The sequence below is a fragment of the Myotis myotis genome, unplaced genomic scaffold (genome assembly GCF_014108235.1).
Source record: "Myotis myotis isolate mMyoMyo1 unplaced genomic scaffold, mMyoMyo1.p scaffold_m19_p_28, whole genome shotgun sequence".
Taxonomy (NCBI): domain Eukaryota; kingdom Metazoa; phylum Chordata; class Mammalia; order Chiroptera; family Vespertilionidae; genus Myotis; species Myotis myotis.
In genome coordinates, this window is record NW_023416333.1 from 3,439,621 (window position 1) to 3,454,338 (window position 14,718).

At 55.9% G+C, this 14,718-nt stretch overlaps 1 protein-coding gene across 1 annotated transcript; it reads right to left on the reverse strand.

Annotated features, from left to right (window-relative positions):
• Window positions 1–19: 19 nt before the first annotated feature.
• On the reverse strand, window positions 20–9,032 carry CUNH19orf81 (chromosome unknown C19orf81 homolog). Its single transcript, XM_036296197.1, has 5 exons — window positions 8,813–9,032; window positions 3,723–3,795; window positions 3,497–3,617; window positions 1,717–1,856; window positions 20–746 (listed from the first exon to the last, which is right to left on the reverse strand). The coding sequence occupies exons 1-5, from the start codon at window positions 9,030–9,032 to the stop codon at window positions 551–553; spliced, it is 750 nt and encodes a 249-aa protein (XP_036152090.1). The 3' UTR covers window positions 20–550.
• Window positions 9,033–14,718: the final 5,686 nt, after the last annotated feature.

Consider the following 14,718-nt stretch of genomic DNA (forward strand, 5'->3'; position numbering starts at 1 on the left):
GGGGCAGAGAGGAGAGAAAAGCAAAAAGTTACAATAACAAAAGAAAATACAAAAAGAAAAAAAACAAAACCCTAGAACACACACAAAAAATCCAGAAAAAAAACAACCTGAAATAAAAGCCCGGAGAACTGTCTTCCAAGGGGGGTGGGAAGAGGAAGAAGAGGGGGGCGGGTCCGGACGTCTGCTGGTCGCCGAGCCTGGGTTCGGGACCCGGGCCTCAGTTCATCCCTCGAGGCACTGGGACCCAGGCGTCCATTTGCAGGGGCCGGGGGAGGACTGGGAAGGCGGGATTCTATTATGGGGGTTCGACCCTCCCCCCCATCATCTCCCCTGACTACCCACCAAGATTTTGCAGAGAGAAATGGCTTTTGTACCAGGTCATTCTTTATAATTAAACTCACAGTATCCACCCCCTCGAGCCGGCCCCGCCTCCTTCCTGGGGAGGCCACGCCCCCTTTCCGGGGAGGGGGAGGGGGTTCCGGGTGAATAGCCTGAACCGGCCAGGCGGTGCGCAAGCGCAGCCAGAGTCCGCCCCGCCCCCCCACACTTGTCAGTCTTCCTCGGTCGGCTCCACCCCCAGAGCCTCGAGCATGCGCCGTCGGACCAGGGAGCGGCGGAGGTGCAGGCGGTAATCGCTCAGCAGCAGTTCGTCGTGGCGCTGGAGCGGGTGCGCCGACCCGCGGAGGCGGAGCCCCGTGCGCAGCAGGCGCGAGCGGGTCTGGAAGTCCGAGACGGTGATGAGCCACCTGAGAGGGGCCGGGCCGGGAGGAGAAGGGCAGGGGTGGAGACGGCTGGGTGATCGCCGGTGCTCCCAGCCCGCCTTTGATTGTCGCAATGCCCCGTTCGTGTACCCATTCCGGTTCCTCAACCCGTCCCTCCGTCCCGAAACCCCTCCCCAGCCCTGCCCTTCGACCCGCACTGGGTCATTCTAGGCCCAGTCCTCTCTCTCAGCCTGGTTTCGTCCTCTCTGCGCGGTCTGTCGAGGCTTACTCGCTTTCAAACCGCCGCTCCCGGGCCAGACCTTCACCCCGCAGCTCTAGGCCCCGCCCCCTTCTCCGTCCAAGCCCAGCCTTCCCGTGTGGCTCTCAGGCCGGTGCTTCCCTCTCTGTCCACCCTGGGCCCGCCCCCGGCTACACGCCAATCACCCTGGGCCCCGCCCCTTCACTGCGCTCAGTCTAGGCCCCGCCCCTGCAATACGCTCAGTCTAAGCCCCGCCCCTTCACTGCGCTCAGTCTAGGCCCCGCCCCTGCAATACGCTCAGTCAAGGCCCCACCCCTTCACTGCGCTCAGTCCAGGCCCCGCCCCCGCAATGCCCTCAGTCCAGGCCCCGCCCCCCGCCTCCGGCGGGCCTGTCCTGGTCATCACCTGAGCGATTCAAAGTCCCTTCACTCCAGCTCCCGCCTTCTCTCTCACCTCACCTGGCCCTGCCCCTTTACCTCACTCATTACTTTGGGCTCCCTTCCCTGTTCCCACTCAGCCTCTTCAGCATCTCGCCCATAGTGTTCTTCTCTAGATATGCCCAGGCCCCGCCCTCAGCCCCTTAAGCCCCGCCCACCCCCTCTAAGTTGGTCCCGCCCCTCCCGGCCCCGCCCCTCTCCTCAAGTCCCCCCCCCCGTCTGCTCCTCCGGGTCCCTCTAGGCCCCGCCTGCCGCCTCACCACCCGACCTTGACTGATCTCTCCAGGCCCCATCCTCCCACCCCCCACCGCGGACTCACCGGTTCCTGCGCCCCGCGGTCCCACAGATGACGTTCATGTTCTCAAAGCGGATGCTGCTCACGCTACCGCTCTCCATGGCCCCGGGTAGTTCGGCCTCCACCGCCTCCAGCACCTCTAGGTGGGTAAGGTCCTGCTCAGGCTGGGGGAGTCGGAGAGCGAGCCTCAGCCGGGGACACCGGGTTCATTCCGGGTTCAGAAGTCCCCACCCCGAACCCCACTTGCAGAACTTGTCGGAGTCCCAGGTGGCATTCAAGGGGCAAGGATCGCACCTGAGCAGAGGGCCCCGTTCCCCTCGCGTCAGAGCGGGGAGGACAGGCATCTCCCAGGGAGAAACGCATCTACTGTCATTCAAGGTCATTCTCCAAAATATCAATTCTCCCCAACTGATTTGTCCGAAGTCACCAATGGGGCCCACTTTGCCAATCTACTGAAAACCTTTCCAGCACCCTGCACTGGACGGCAAGCTTTCAGCAACTCTTGAAGATTTTCGCAAAGATTTAAGTCACACACTTTCCCTCTTATATTCATATACTAGAGGCCCTGTGCACGGATTCATGCTCAGCCTGGCCTGCGCCCTGTCGCAATCCGGGACTCCTCGGGGAATGTCGTAGTGTAGTAGTGTGCGAAGTGGCAGGCGACCCATTGGGGAAGAGCTCCAGCCCAGTGGGGCACCACCTGCTCCGGCTCATCCCAGCCCTGTGCTCTGCTCAGTAGCGCTGCCTAGGAGGCAGGAGAGGCTCCTGCCGCCACAGTTAGGCTTGCCATCCATGAGCCAGGCAGTGTCTGGCGCCCATGGGTCAGCTGAATGGTGCTCCCACTGTGGGAGTGCACTGACCACCAGGGGGCAACTCTTGCATTGAGCATCTGCCCCCTGGTGGTCAGTGCACGTCATAGCGCCCAGTTGACCAGTCATTCGGTTGCTTAGGCTTTTATATATAGAGATTAGATCAGTGGCCACCAATGGTGGTCTGTGAGGTCCAAAAGGTTGGCGACCGCTGGATTAGATGTTCAGTTGTCAAAAACTAAGGGTCACAGGGAGTTTTAACTTCCTGTGAGTCTATTTAATGTTCAGAAACACACATTAATCATTATCACGTTTTCAGCATGAGAGTACCATGTCGAAGGTAATGCCATTGTCATGGCATATAAAATTGTAGAGGAACTAAAAGTCATGAAATTGGTCTCCTCCAGGAAGGCAAGTCTTGGGGGGGCAGTGGGAAGGAAAGGGGTCCCACGTTCAAAGCCATAAAGAAGAGAAACAATGGGATGGAGATTTGTCCCTAAAGTGAGGACAGCAGTCCTTGTGTTGGGGTGAAGTCACCCAGATCGCTGAGGGAGGGCCTCTGAGCGGTGCCCGGCGCACAGTAAATGTCCATTCATGCCCAGTCTTCTCGCTTGACTTCTGCCCGAACGAGACCCTAATAGTTATCTCCTCTGACTGAGGTCAGGGGCTGCCAAAGGATTTGTACACTGAATTACCAGTTCGCGGAATCTATTAAAAACACGAGCTTTTTCTTAGGTGTTTGCTATATCTGTAAACTTTACAGAATTTCAGAGTAGATGGGTTAGCAGACTCCCTTTGTCCTCAGTCTCCCCACTCTCTGCCCCTCTGGGATCAGCAGTGATACATCTGCCAATTGACTCTTGAACAAATTCACAATCACTTTTCAGCAACCTGTGCTGGTGCCAAGCCCACAGCTGGTAAGCCCAGAGCCTGGTTCAGCGCCTGTGCCCTTCCCACCACCCCACCCAGGGCCCCAAGGGCGAGGGGCCACTCACCGAGATCTCCAGGCACAGGCAGAGGGGCTGGGCAGCGGGTGGCGTGAGGAACTTCCGGATGCACGGGAGCTCTCGGTCCAGCGTTTCATACTCTGCTACCACCTGGCGCAGGTACTGCTTCCTGGGGAGAGAGCCAGTGGGCAGCAAGGAGCTCCAAGGCCAGGGGTCGCTGTCGCTGCACTCCAGGGACCGGAGGTCAGAAACCACGGGGCCAGGGGCTACTCACGAGGACTTGTTGGGCCTGCACAGGCTCCAAGCCTGGGTCTCTTCTGAGGTCTCGAGGTCCGCAAGGAGGGCTCCTGGAGACAGAGAACCCAGCTGCCCTGAGCGCTCCTCACATACGATTAAGCCTCCTGGTTGGAACTTGACTGGGCCCTTCTAGACAACCCCACAGGCGGCTCACTGGTCCTTTATGGCCAGCTGCTAGCTGCCTCCCATTTTCCTCTTCCTCTACAGTCCTAAAGTTCTACCTGCACGCGGTCGCCCAGCTAGAGACGACAGTTACCAGGCTCCCTGGCACCTAGGTGTGGCCATGTGACCACGATCTCACCCGCAGTGTTAGAGGGAGTGAGGGTGCATCTTTGGAGTCGTTTGTTTAAAAGAAGATTGTTCAGGATGTGGATGTGGCCAGAAGCCAGCTTCAGCCAAACTAAAGATGGGGGAGCCACAATACAGAGGGAACCTGGGTCCCTGAGTCATCTTAGGGGTGAGATGTCCCACCAATCTGGAACACCTGCTTCCCATTACACAAGAGAGAAATAAACTGTCTTTTTTTTTTCCCCCATCACCCATGAAATCCACAATAGCTTTCACTTTGAAATATGTTATTTTTATTGATTTTTTAGAGAGAGAGGAAGGGAGAGGGATAGAGATAGAAACATCGATGAGAGAGAGACATCCATTGGCTGCCTCCTGCACACCCCCTACTGGGGATGTGCCCGCAACAAAGGTATATGCCCCTGACCTGAATTGAACCTGGGACCCTTCAGTCTGCAGGCCGACACTCTATCCACTGAGCCAAACCGGTTAGAGCTAAACTGTCTTCTTAATGTCACTGTGTGTGGGGTCTCTTTGTTACAGCAGCTGAACAAAGGGGAATGCCGCTCTGGACAGCCAGGTGGCGGCCTGGCATCCCTTCAGGCCCTGCTGCTCTCTCGCTGACATAGTTTCACAGAACACCACCACCAGCCACTCCGTGACCCTGACGGACCCAGATACAATGAAGACCACTCCGGGATCACATCTCAACACAACAAAATGTGAGCGCTGCCCAAACAACCCCCGCGTGGCTCAGATGCGGCTGCTTTTCCCCTCAGAGTGTCAGCTCCATCCATTCCTCCTGCCTCAGGACTGGCCGCCACTGCCTGCCAGCATCGGGCATCGGGCCCAGAGCAGAGCCCGGCTTCCCTGGACCCTCCCAAAGTCCCCTAAGGCAGCTCAGCTCCTATAGGAAGTCCTCTCTGGCACCCCCTTACTCAGATGTTGCATGTGTTATGGCCTCCGTCATTACAAGTCAATACATTCAATGGTCTCTCTCTCTCTCTCTCTCTCTCTCTCTCTCTCTCTCTCTCTCTCTCACACACACACACACACACACACACACACACACACATATCACAACATTTGCCAGTTTTCCTGGTGTCAATACTCCCACCATGGCCAATTTCATGCTACCCATGGTTTTAACAACCAGTTTGCAAAACTCAGCGATGGGCTCCGGTGAGCCGGCACAGGCCGCCTCCAGCACTGAGCTGTCAGCACTGTGCTCCTGGTGCTCTGGGACTTCGGGGCTCTGCTCCCCGTCCCCCCACCTCCCACATGTTCCCACAGGGCAGCGGAGGTGATTTTCACGTCTCAGCGTCCCGTGCTTACAACCGTCAGCGGCTTCCTTTTGCCTTCAGGGTCCACCCCAGACCGACTGGGTCAGAACTGGCATTTTAACAAGATCCCCTCTGAGAAGCACCTGCCCTGTGTGTGGTCACTCCTGTTGGCCTCTCTGATCATCTCCCCCCCCTCCCCCATCCCTTCAACACAAGAACCTCCTCTGTCCACTTAACAGTAACTCCATGGGTACAGTCCCTTTTAAAGGGCCAAGCACCTTCACAAGCACTTTCTTCTGCATCTGCATGACAGCTTTCTGAGAGGGTGTAGTTGAGCAGATGATGAAATGGAAGCACAGAGAGGTTAAGGGGCTTGCCCAAGCTCACAGAGCCCACAGCGATAGAATCAGGATAAAAGTCTAGGTGTCTGGATCCGCAGTCCGTGCTCCCAGCCCCACAGGCTCCTGCCTCCCACCCCACTCTTGTCTAGACAACAGCCCCCTAATCCATCTCTCGTCACCCCAGCAGACTAGCATTTGAAAGTGCTGAGCGGATCATCCTGCCCACTCCCTCCCCAGACTTCTCAATTGGCAGATCCCCATTACCCTCCAGGTAAATTAAGTCCAAAGTTCTCCCTGTGGCTCACAAGACCACACCTCATCTGACCCTGCTGGTGTCTTCAGCCCGACCAGGCAGGCCATCCTCATCCCAGAAGCACTTCCGGGACTGGAACTCCCCGTCTCCTCCCGCCTTGGGGCCTTGGTCTTTATGCAAAAGAGAATATGGCCATCTGCAGGAACTTCCCAGAATTCTCTTCAGCCCCAAGACTCAGGAGCACTTACGGCCACGGTGGGTTATTAATTATTTGTGAGACGCTGTGTGTCCTGTCTGCCCTCCCTGCCTAAGAACAGGCTGCGTCATTTCATTCATTAGACTCTACAAGCAAAATGCTGGGGACCCCCCAGGGCGTTCTGATGCCCTAGGCCCGTGGTCTGCAAACTGTGGCTCGAGAGCCACATGTGGCTCTTTGGCCCCTTGAGTGTGGCTCTTCCACAAAATACCACCTGTGGGCGTGCATGTACAGTGCGATTGAAACTTCGCGGCCCATGCGCAGAAGTTGGTTTTCGGCCTGGGCGAGTCTATTCTGAAGTACTGTTGATATTTGGTTCTGTTGACTAATGAGTTTGCCGACCACTGCCCTAGGCCAAAGTCTGCAGCCGGATGAGCTGAAAACATTACTGGTTTCAAAATACCACAAAGAAAACAGCAAAACTAAACATGAACACGTGTTGATAGTCAAAACCAGCCAACTGGTCAACTCAATTCCACTCAGCTGCTCTGGAGCTAGACACAGATTACACTGATCAAGTAAGTGCCTCAGTCCAGGTTAGAGAGGACGGAAGGCGGGGTCTCCAAAAATAGAGCCCTTCAAAGACACAAGAGCAGAGGACAGCGACGTGGAGTCTGATTTGCAAGCAGGGCATTTGCTATGCCGAGTATAGCACCTGGCACCGAGTAGGTGCTTATAATAGCAGACACCCAGAAAGGAGACCTCGTCAGCCATTCCTATCCTCTCCCCTCTGTTGAGGGGGAGGGTCCATTCCTCGCCCAAGCAACTCAAGGGAGGCTCACTGATCCCCCTCGGGGATATCCCATCACATTTAAACCGATGCCTTCTGACCCCACTGTTCCTCATCCTTACCTGGTAAACATTTAAAAACTAGATAGAGTAGCCGAAACCGGTTTGGCTCAGTGGATAGAGCGTCGGCCTGCGGACTGAAGGGTCCCAGGTTCGATTCCGGTCAGGGGCATGTACCTGGGTTGCGGGCACATCCCCAGTGGGAGATGTGCAGGAGGCAGCTGATCGATGTTTCTCTCTCATCGATGTTTCTAGCTCTCTGTCTCTCTCCCTTCCTCTCTGTAAAAAATCAATAAAATATATTAAAAAAAAAAACAACTAGATAGATGCTAAGGCCCCAATCCTAGAGATTCAAGTTAAATTGGATCTGAAGTGCAATCGGGTATAGGTTTTAAAAAACTCTTCCACCTGGTGGGTAGCTGGAGCTGAGGACCACTGACTAAAAAAATTGTGATAATTTCATTCCTTCTGCCAGCAATTGAGATAAGAGTGAGCAGGTGCTGATCAGTGAAGTATGAAATCGTTTTCAGAAATCTGAAATCTGAAGAGGAAGCCCTCTGGACGCGATGCCTGGAACTGGGGCAGCCATCCTGTGACCATGAGGTTAGCTGGCGTGCAAAGCAACTATGTCCCAGACCAAAGAGCATGGACATGGAAACAGCTCTCAACGGCATCATTGAGCTGCTGACTCAACCAAACCCCACCCCACCTGTGGGCTTCATTTTGGGTGAGACAATGGCTTTCTTATTCTTGATACTAAGTCTCATTTTCTATTACCTGCTAGGCAAATGCACTTTTACCCAGATACATTATTCAATGCATGTTGAATGGGAGAACGAATGAGTGCGCAATTAGGGAGCCCTGGAACCTGAACCTGATGCTATTGGCTGGTGTTGGGCCCCAGGGGCCTGGACCACCAGGCTGAGGGTCTGGGGCGCTGTCCCTGGCGTGATGAGGAAAGAGGGAGTGCTGTGAGCAGGGGAGAGACAGAATCCGCGCTGGTGTCGGGAAGAGCCCTCTGGAGCCAGGTGGGCAATGGCTGGAGGGGAGAAACTGGAGACCAGGCAGTTAGGCTGAGAAAAGGCCCATCGGAAAGGACAGGAGCTGAGCTGGGGCTGTGGGGATGCTGAGGCAGGGGTGGGGCAGAGAGAGCGGGATGGGAAGATGGGGCTGGGGACTGATGGCTGTGGGAGGGGATGGGGGCAGCACCTGGGATCTAGCCCAGTGATCAGTTGGCGATGGGGTCATTAGAAGATGGGAAGCAGGGAGGAGGAGTGACTTTGGGGGAAGATGCTGAGCTCAGTGTGGGAGACAAGAAGACTGTGAGGCCCCCGCCGGTGTGGCTCAGTGGTTGAACACTGACCTATGAACCAGGAGGCCACCTTGGATTCCCCCGCGAGGGCACATGCCTGGGATAGGGGCTCAATCCCCAGCAGGGGGCATGCAAGAGGCAGCCGATCAATGACTCTCATCATTGCTGTTTCCCTCTCTCTCTCCTTCTCCCGTCCTCTCTGGAATCAATTAAGATTAGTTAATTAATTAATTTAAAAAGAAGAGTGTAAGGGATCAGGCAGGCTTCTGAGATAATGGCCTCAGAGGAGTGGGGGCCCCAGAGGCTCATGGGAAATGTAGTTCTGTGTTCAGCACATTGGCCAGGGAACTGCAGAGGCTTGTGGGAAATGTAGTGTGAGGTTCAAAGGGTACTGGTCCACCTAAGAGTCTGGGTGGCTCTCTCCTTGGAAGGCCAGTGACTCCCTGGAGGCTACAGGCCAAGTCTAGGACTCAATACATGAAGAAAATTCCCACGCACCCCCCCCCCCCCCACACACACACACAGACAGACGCGGCTTGGTGTACCTGCTTCCCTGTGCAGGCCGGGGGTGCCCAGGGCGGAGGAGCTCAGGGGCTCCACCTCCTGCTGCATCCTGGGAAGGCGGGTGGGGGGTGTCTCAGGAGGGTGGGAAGAGCAGCTCTGACTGGGCCACCCACCCCAGCTCCTTCTCGTCCTGGCTGCCTCCTCTTCCTTTTTGAGCCCCGGCGGAGCACACAGAGAAGCACGGGCAGGCTGGGCCCACATGGGGATCCTGGTTCCGAGGACCGCGGGGAGCCCCTGCGGGCCCCAGGACCTCCTCTCCCACTTTCCCGCTTCCTCCCCTCTCTCCCCCTGCCTCTTGGAGTCCCTTCGCTCCCCCCTCTCCCTCCCTCTGCCTCCCTCGCTCTCTCCCCATCTCTCTGCTCCGCTCCCTCGCTCCCTCTCTCCCAGTTTTGTTTCCCTGGCATCTCCTAATCTCTCCCTCCGTCTCTCCTCTAGGCTTCCCCTGGGTTTCTCTGCCCCCTTCCTCCCCATTTCTCTCCCCCTTCCTGGTTCTATCTCCCCAGTCTCTTCCTTTAACAATTTCCCCAACATCTCCCCCGACCCCCGTTCCCGCCTCTATTCATAGTCGCCTGCTTTTCTCTGACCCCCTCTCCCGCTCCCTGTCGCCTGGCCCCTCTCCCCATCTCTCCCCCGGCTCCTTTTTCCATCTCTCCCCACCCCTCCCCTCGCAGGGCTGCCTCGGCCCCACCTCTCCGCTCCTCTCCCCTCTGTCATCCCCCTTCTGTTCCCACTTGCCCTCCGTTCATCCCTGTCTCAAGCAGGAACTGGTTAGACCCGGTCAAGATTCAAACGGAAACTGGGTTCTAGATGGGGGAGGGAAAGGTGAGCAGGGGGCTTGGTTGTCATGGTACCTACAGAAGGCGGGGGTGGGGCTGGGGACTCGGACTCCTGGGTCTGCGGGGGGGGGGGGGGGGGGGAGGGGCGGGGCCTGGACTCCTGGGTCTGAGGGAGGAGGGGCTGGGGGCCTGGACCCCTGGGTCTGAGGGAGGAGGGGCTGGGGGCCTGGACCCCTGGGTGTGAGGGAGGAGGGGCTGGGGGCCTGGACCCCTGGGTCTGAGGGAGGAGGGGCTGGGGGCCTGGACCCCTGGGTCTGAGGGAGGAGGGGCTGGGGGCCTGGACCCCTGGGTCTGAGGGAGGAGGGGCTGGGGGCCTGGACCCCTGGGTCTGAAGGAGGAGGGGCTGGGGGCCTGGAGTCCTGGATCTGGAGGGGAAGGGTCTGGGGGCTCCTGGACCCCAAGTGAAGCAGGGAAAGGGTCTAACCACATAGGTGCCCATTAGGCACCCCTGTCTTTGCATCTGCCAACAGTCAGATTCCTGATGATGACTGGGGTACCTGGATCCAGCCGTGCCTGAAACCCTCTCCCACACAATCAATTCCCCCTTATGCTCAGGTCATTTGTGTTTCTGTCATTGGCAATGAAGACAGTCCAGACTTCATTAGACTCATTTCCAGACTCAGTTCCTCTGTGGCCCTGACTCCCTTCCACCTCCTCATGTCTGGGTCTCCCATCAGGCTGGCCTCCATTTCTGTCTCCAAGCCCATCCGTATAGGAAGGGAGCATCTTTCACCCCAGGCACACCTGGCGCAGAGCCCACCAGCCCCCAGGCGCTACCCCTTCTGCCCCCCTGACCCTGCATCCTCTCCTCCTCATTCCTGGGGCCAGGACACCCCCTCAGCTCCATCCTCTCTGCCTGCACCCGCTCCCGAGCCTCCTTCTGTGCTCCCGTCCCCACTCCTTTCCCCACAGGGTTCCAGTGCAGTGGTTCTCAACCCTCTGGCCCTTTAAATACAGTTCCTCATGCTGTGACCCAACCATAACATTATTTCCGTTGCTACTTCATAACCGTCATGTTGCTACTGTTATGAATCCTCATGTAAATATCTGATATGCAGGATGGTCTTAGGCGACCCCTGTGAAAGGGTCGTTCGACCGCCAAAGGGGTCGCGACCCACAGGTTGAGAACCGCTGCTCCAGCAGGTTCTTTCTGTGCCCAGAGCTGACCTGTCCCTCCCCTGCGTGCAGCCGCCCCGTGGCTCCCCAGCATCCCTGGACCACATCCCATCCCTCATCCAGGCGTCTGAGATTTGCATGATCTGGTCCCGCGCTCCTCTCCCCTCTCACCCCTTCAAACATTGTCCAGTCACCTTTGATTAATTCTCTCATTTAGCGAATCCCTCCCGGGTCACTCCTGCCTCCGCACCCACATGCTGTGCCTGCTGGAATGCCCCTCTCCACCCCCCTTTTCCCGGAGCCGAAAATGCCCTGGTCCTTTCCTAGAAGCGCAAATGCTCCCTCCTGCGGGAAGCCGCCTCTGACTCCGCCTCCTCTGCTGCTTCCCCGGACTCTGAACACTGTCCTCTCCGTCTGTCTTTTCAGGGATTTGACCCCGTGTCTGCCTCCCCCGCCGGGCCAGCAGCTCCTAACTCCCCTCCGGCCCTCCTCCGGCGTCACCCCTCGGGGAAGCGCAGAACGCGTGTGTTGAGTGAATACAGGAGCGACTACGTCCCTCTGTCGCCGTGACCCACACTCAGAGCCCCAGCCCCATCTTCCCGCCCCTTCGGTCCTCCTGAGCTACACGGGGCGAGGCGGGAACCTGGACTCTGGGGTCAGACAGGCCGGCACTGAGCCCGGTCCGGGCTGTGCAACCTCAGGCAAATGTCTTCCCCTCTCTGCGCCTCGTCTTCTGACGTGCTCTCTCTTTCCTCCATGGAAGGGTCCTCTCTCTCTCTCTCTCTCTCTCTCTCTCTCTCTCTCTCTCTCTCTCTCTCTCTCTCTCCTTCTAAAGTCTGCATCTCTGTTTCCCTCTGTGTGTCTCCATTTCTCTGTCGTTATGTTTCTTTCTTTTTTTTTTTTAATATATTTTATTGGTTTTTTTACAGAGAGGAAGGGAGAGAGATAGAGAGTTAGAAACATCGATGAGAGAGAAACATCGATCAGCTGCCTCCTGCACACCTCCTACTGGGGATGTGCCCGCAACCCAGGTACATGCCCTTGACCGGAATCGAACCTGGGACCTTTCAGTCCACAGGCCGACGCTCTATCCACTGAGCCAAACCGGTTTCGGCTGTCGTTATGTTTCTTCCTCTCTCTCTACCTGTCTGTCCTTGGAACCCTGCCTTATCTCGCTCTGTGTCTGAATTTGAGTTTCTGTTTCATGTATCTCTAGCCTATATCTTTCTGTGTCTGTCCCCATACCTTTCCGCACGTCTGTCTGCCTGTCTCTGTGTGTGTGTTTGTCTCTGTTGCTCCACTTCTCCAACTCTGTTTCTCCAGGTCCACTGCTCTGCCTTAGCCCCGCCTGCCTCCCTCTGTCACGCACGCCCCTCTCCCCCGCCGGCTCACAGCCTGGGACACGAATCCCTGAATCGGCATTTCCTCCTCTTCCGGAAATTATCTCAGCACCGCGGGGGGAGGGGCTGGCTGAGCCTGGTCAGAGGGTTTGCCTCTCCCCCCAGTGCTTGTTCTCTCCATGGGCACCCGGAGAAGAGGTGCATCTGTGTTTACACACAAGAACGCGCCTGTGGGTGTGAGACTGCATTTAGTTCGAGTCACATTTGTGTGTGAATCTGTAGGTATTTGTGCAAGCTCATTCATTCACTCATGCATTCATGCATCCATCCATGCATCCATCCATTTATCCTTACATCATCCTGCTATCCATCCATCCACCCATCCACCCACCCTTTTATCCATCCATCATCCACTCATCCATCCATCATCCACTCATCCATCCATTTATCCTTACATCATCCTTCTATCCATCCACCCACCCATCCACCCACCCTTCTATCCATCCATCATCCACTCATCCATCCACTCATCCACCCATCCATTCATCATCCACTCATCCATCCATCCGTCCATCCATCATCCACTCATCCATCCACTCATCCACCCATCCATTCATCATCCACTCATCCATCCATCTGTCCATCCATCATCCACTCATCCATCCACCAATCCCTCTATTTATCTATCTACTTGTTCATTCATTTATTCATTCAACTAACCAATATTTTTTTAAAATATATTTTATTGATTTTTTACAGAGAGGAAGGGAGAGAGATAGAGAGTCAGAAACATCGATGAGAGAGAAACATCGATCAGCCGCCTCCCGCACATCCCCCACTGGGGATGCGCCCGCAACCCAGGCACATGCCCCTGACCGGAACCGAACCCGGGACCCCTCAGTCCGCAGGTCGACGCTCCTTCCACTGAGCCAAACCGGTCTCGGCTAACCAATATTTTTGGAGTGCCTACTGTGTGCCAGGCACTGTGTCAGGCAGTGGGGACACAGCAGTAAACAGATCAAAGTGCTGCCCCCATGAAGCTTATGTGCTCAGCAGCCCCTTCTGAGCTCAGTGCAAATGTCAACACACTCACAGCACCCGGGGCTTCCCATCCTGTTCCCTGTCCCAAAGCTGGGGTTTTTGTCTTCTTTGTTCCCAGCCGCGTCCCTGGTGCCTAGAACAGTGCTTGGCACGCAGAAGGTGCTCAGTGAGTGTCCATCAAATGGCTGCATGGATGGAATTGAGTGGTTGCAGAGAATCTGTCTGTCTCTTGGCTCCCCGGTCAGTGCTCTACGCGATTCTACACTCCTGGTGGCGACAGGCAAGGCCCTCAAACTTCTTGGATGCAAGCAAGGTAGTGACGGAAAGGTGGGCTCTAGGTTCAGAGCTGCGTGGCTTTGGATCTCAACTCTGACACTTCCCAGCTGTGTGACCTTGGGCAGGGCGCTTTCCTGCTCTGAGCCTTAATTTCCTCACTTGTAAAATGCAGTCACAGAGTATATCCACAGCCCTGGCCGGGGTGGCTCAATGGGTTGGGCATCGTTCCCATCAACCAAAGGTTGCTGGTTCAATTCTCTGTCAGGGCATATGCCAGGGTTGTGGGCTGGATCTCCGGTAGGGGTTGTGCAGGAGGCCTCAGATTGAAGTTTCTCTCTTCCTCTCTCTAAAAATCAGTAAATATATATTTTAAAGAGAATACATAAGCAAATGCATGTAATTACTAATTATTACAATAACTAGAGGCCCGGTGCACAAAATTCATGCACCGGTAAAGTCCCTAGGCCTGGCTGGCGATCAGGGCTAATCAGGTTCCCCGCCTCCCTGCCTCCTCCTTCCCTCGCTCCCTCAGCACCATCTTCTGTGCCACCCCCTGGTGGTCAGCTCACATCATAGCGAGCAATCCAAACTCCCGGTCTCCTGATTGAATTCCCAAGGGGACACTTTGCATATTAGCCTTTTAAATAAATAGATACTAACCATTTTTCACCTTGCATAAATTTAATGTAATCCTCAAAATAAGTTCATGACATAGAATCTGGGTTTTTTACTTTTTCCTCATTCACCTGGCCAGTTGCTCAGTCGGTTGAGTGTCATCGTGTGCACCGAAAGGATGCCGATTAGATTCCTGGTCAGGGCACATGCCCGGGTTGCAGGTTCGATCCCCAGCTGGGGTGGGTATGGGAAGCAACTGACCAATGTTTCTCTCTCACATTGATGTTTCTCTATGTCCCTCTCCCTTCCTCTCTCTAAAAATTCAAATAAAAAAAAGAAAAAAGAAGAATGTTTTCTCACATACAAAAGGGGAAACGGAGGCCTCGAGAATATAATTCACTCAAGGTCACACAGAGCAGAGCTGGGATTTGAACTCTGGTGCTTGGCACCCAAAGTCACACACACTGACCAGAGCCCTACAGCCGCCTCCCAGTGCCTGGGCAGCCTCAGAGCCTGAGTGTCTGGAACGCGCCCGGGGAAGCTGGCAAGCCCATCTGTGCACACATCTCTGAGCGCTGCGCATGGCACACTTCCTTCCGCGAGTCTCTCCCTGTGGAACGGGGCTGCCTGTGCGCCCTGTGTGCTGGGTGCGAGGGTCAGGCT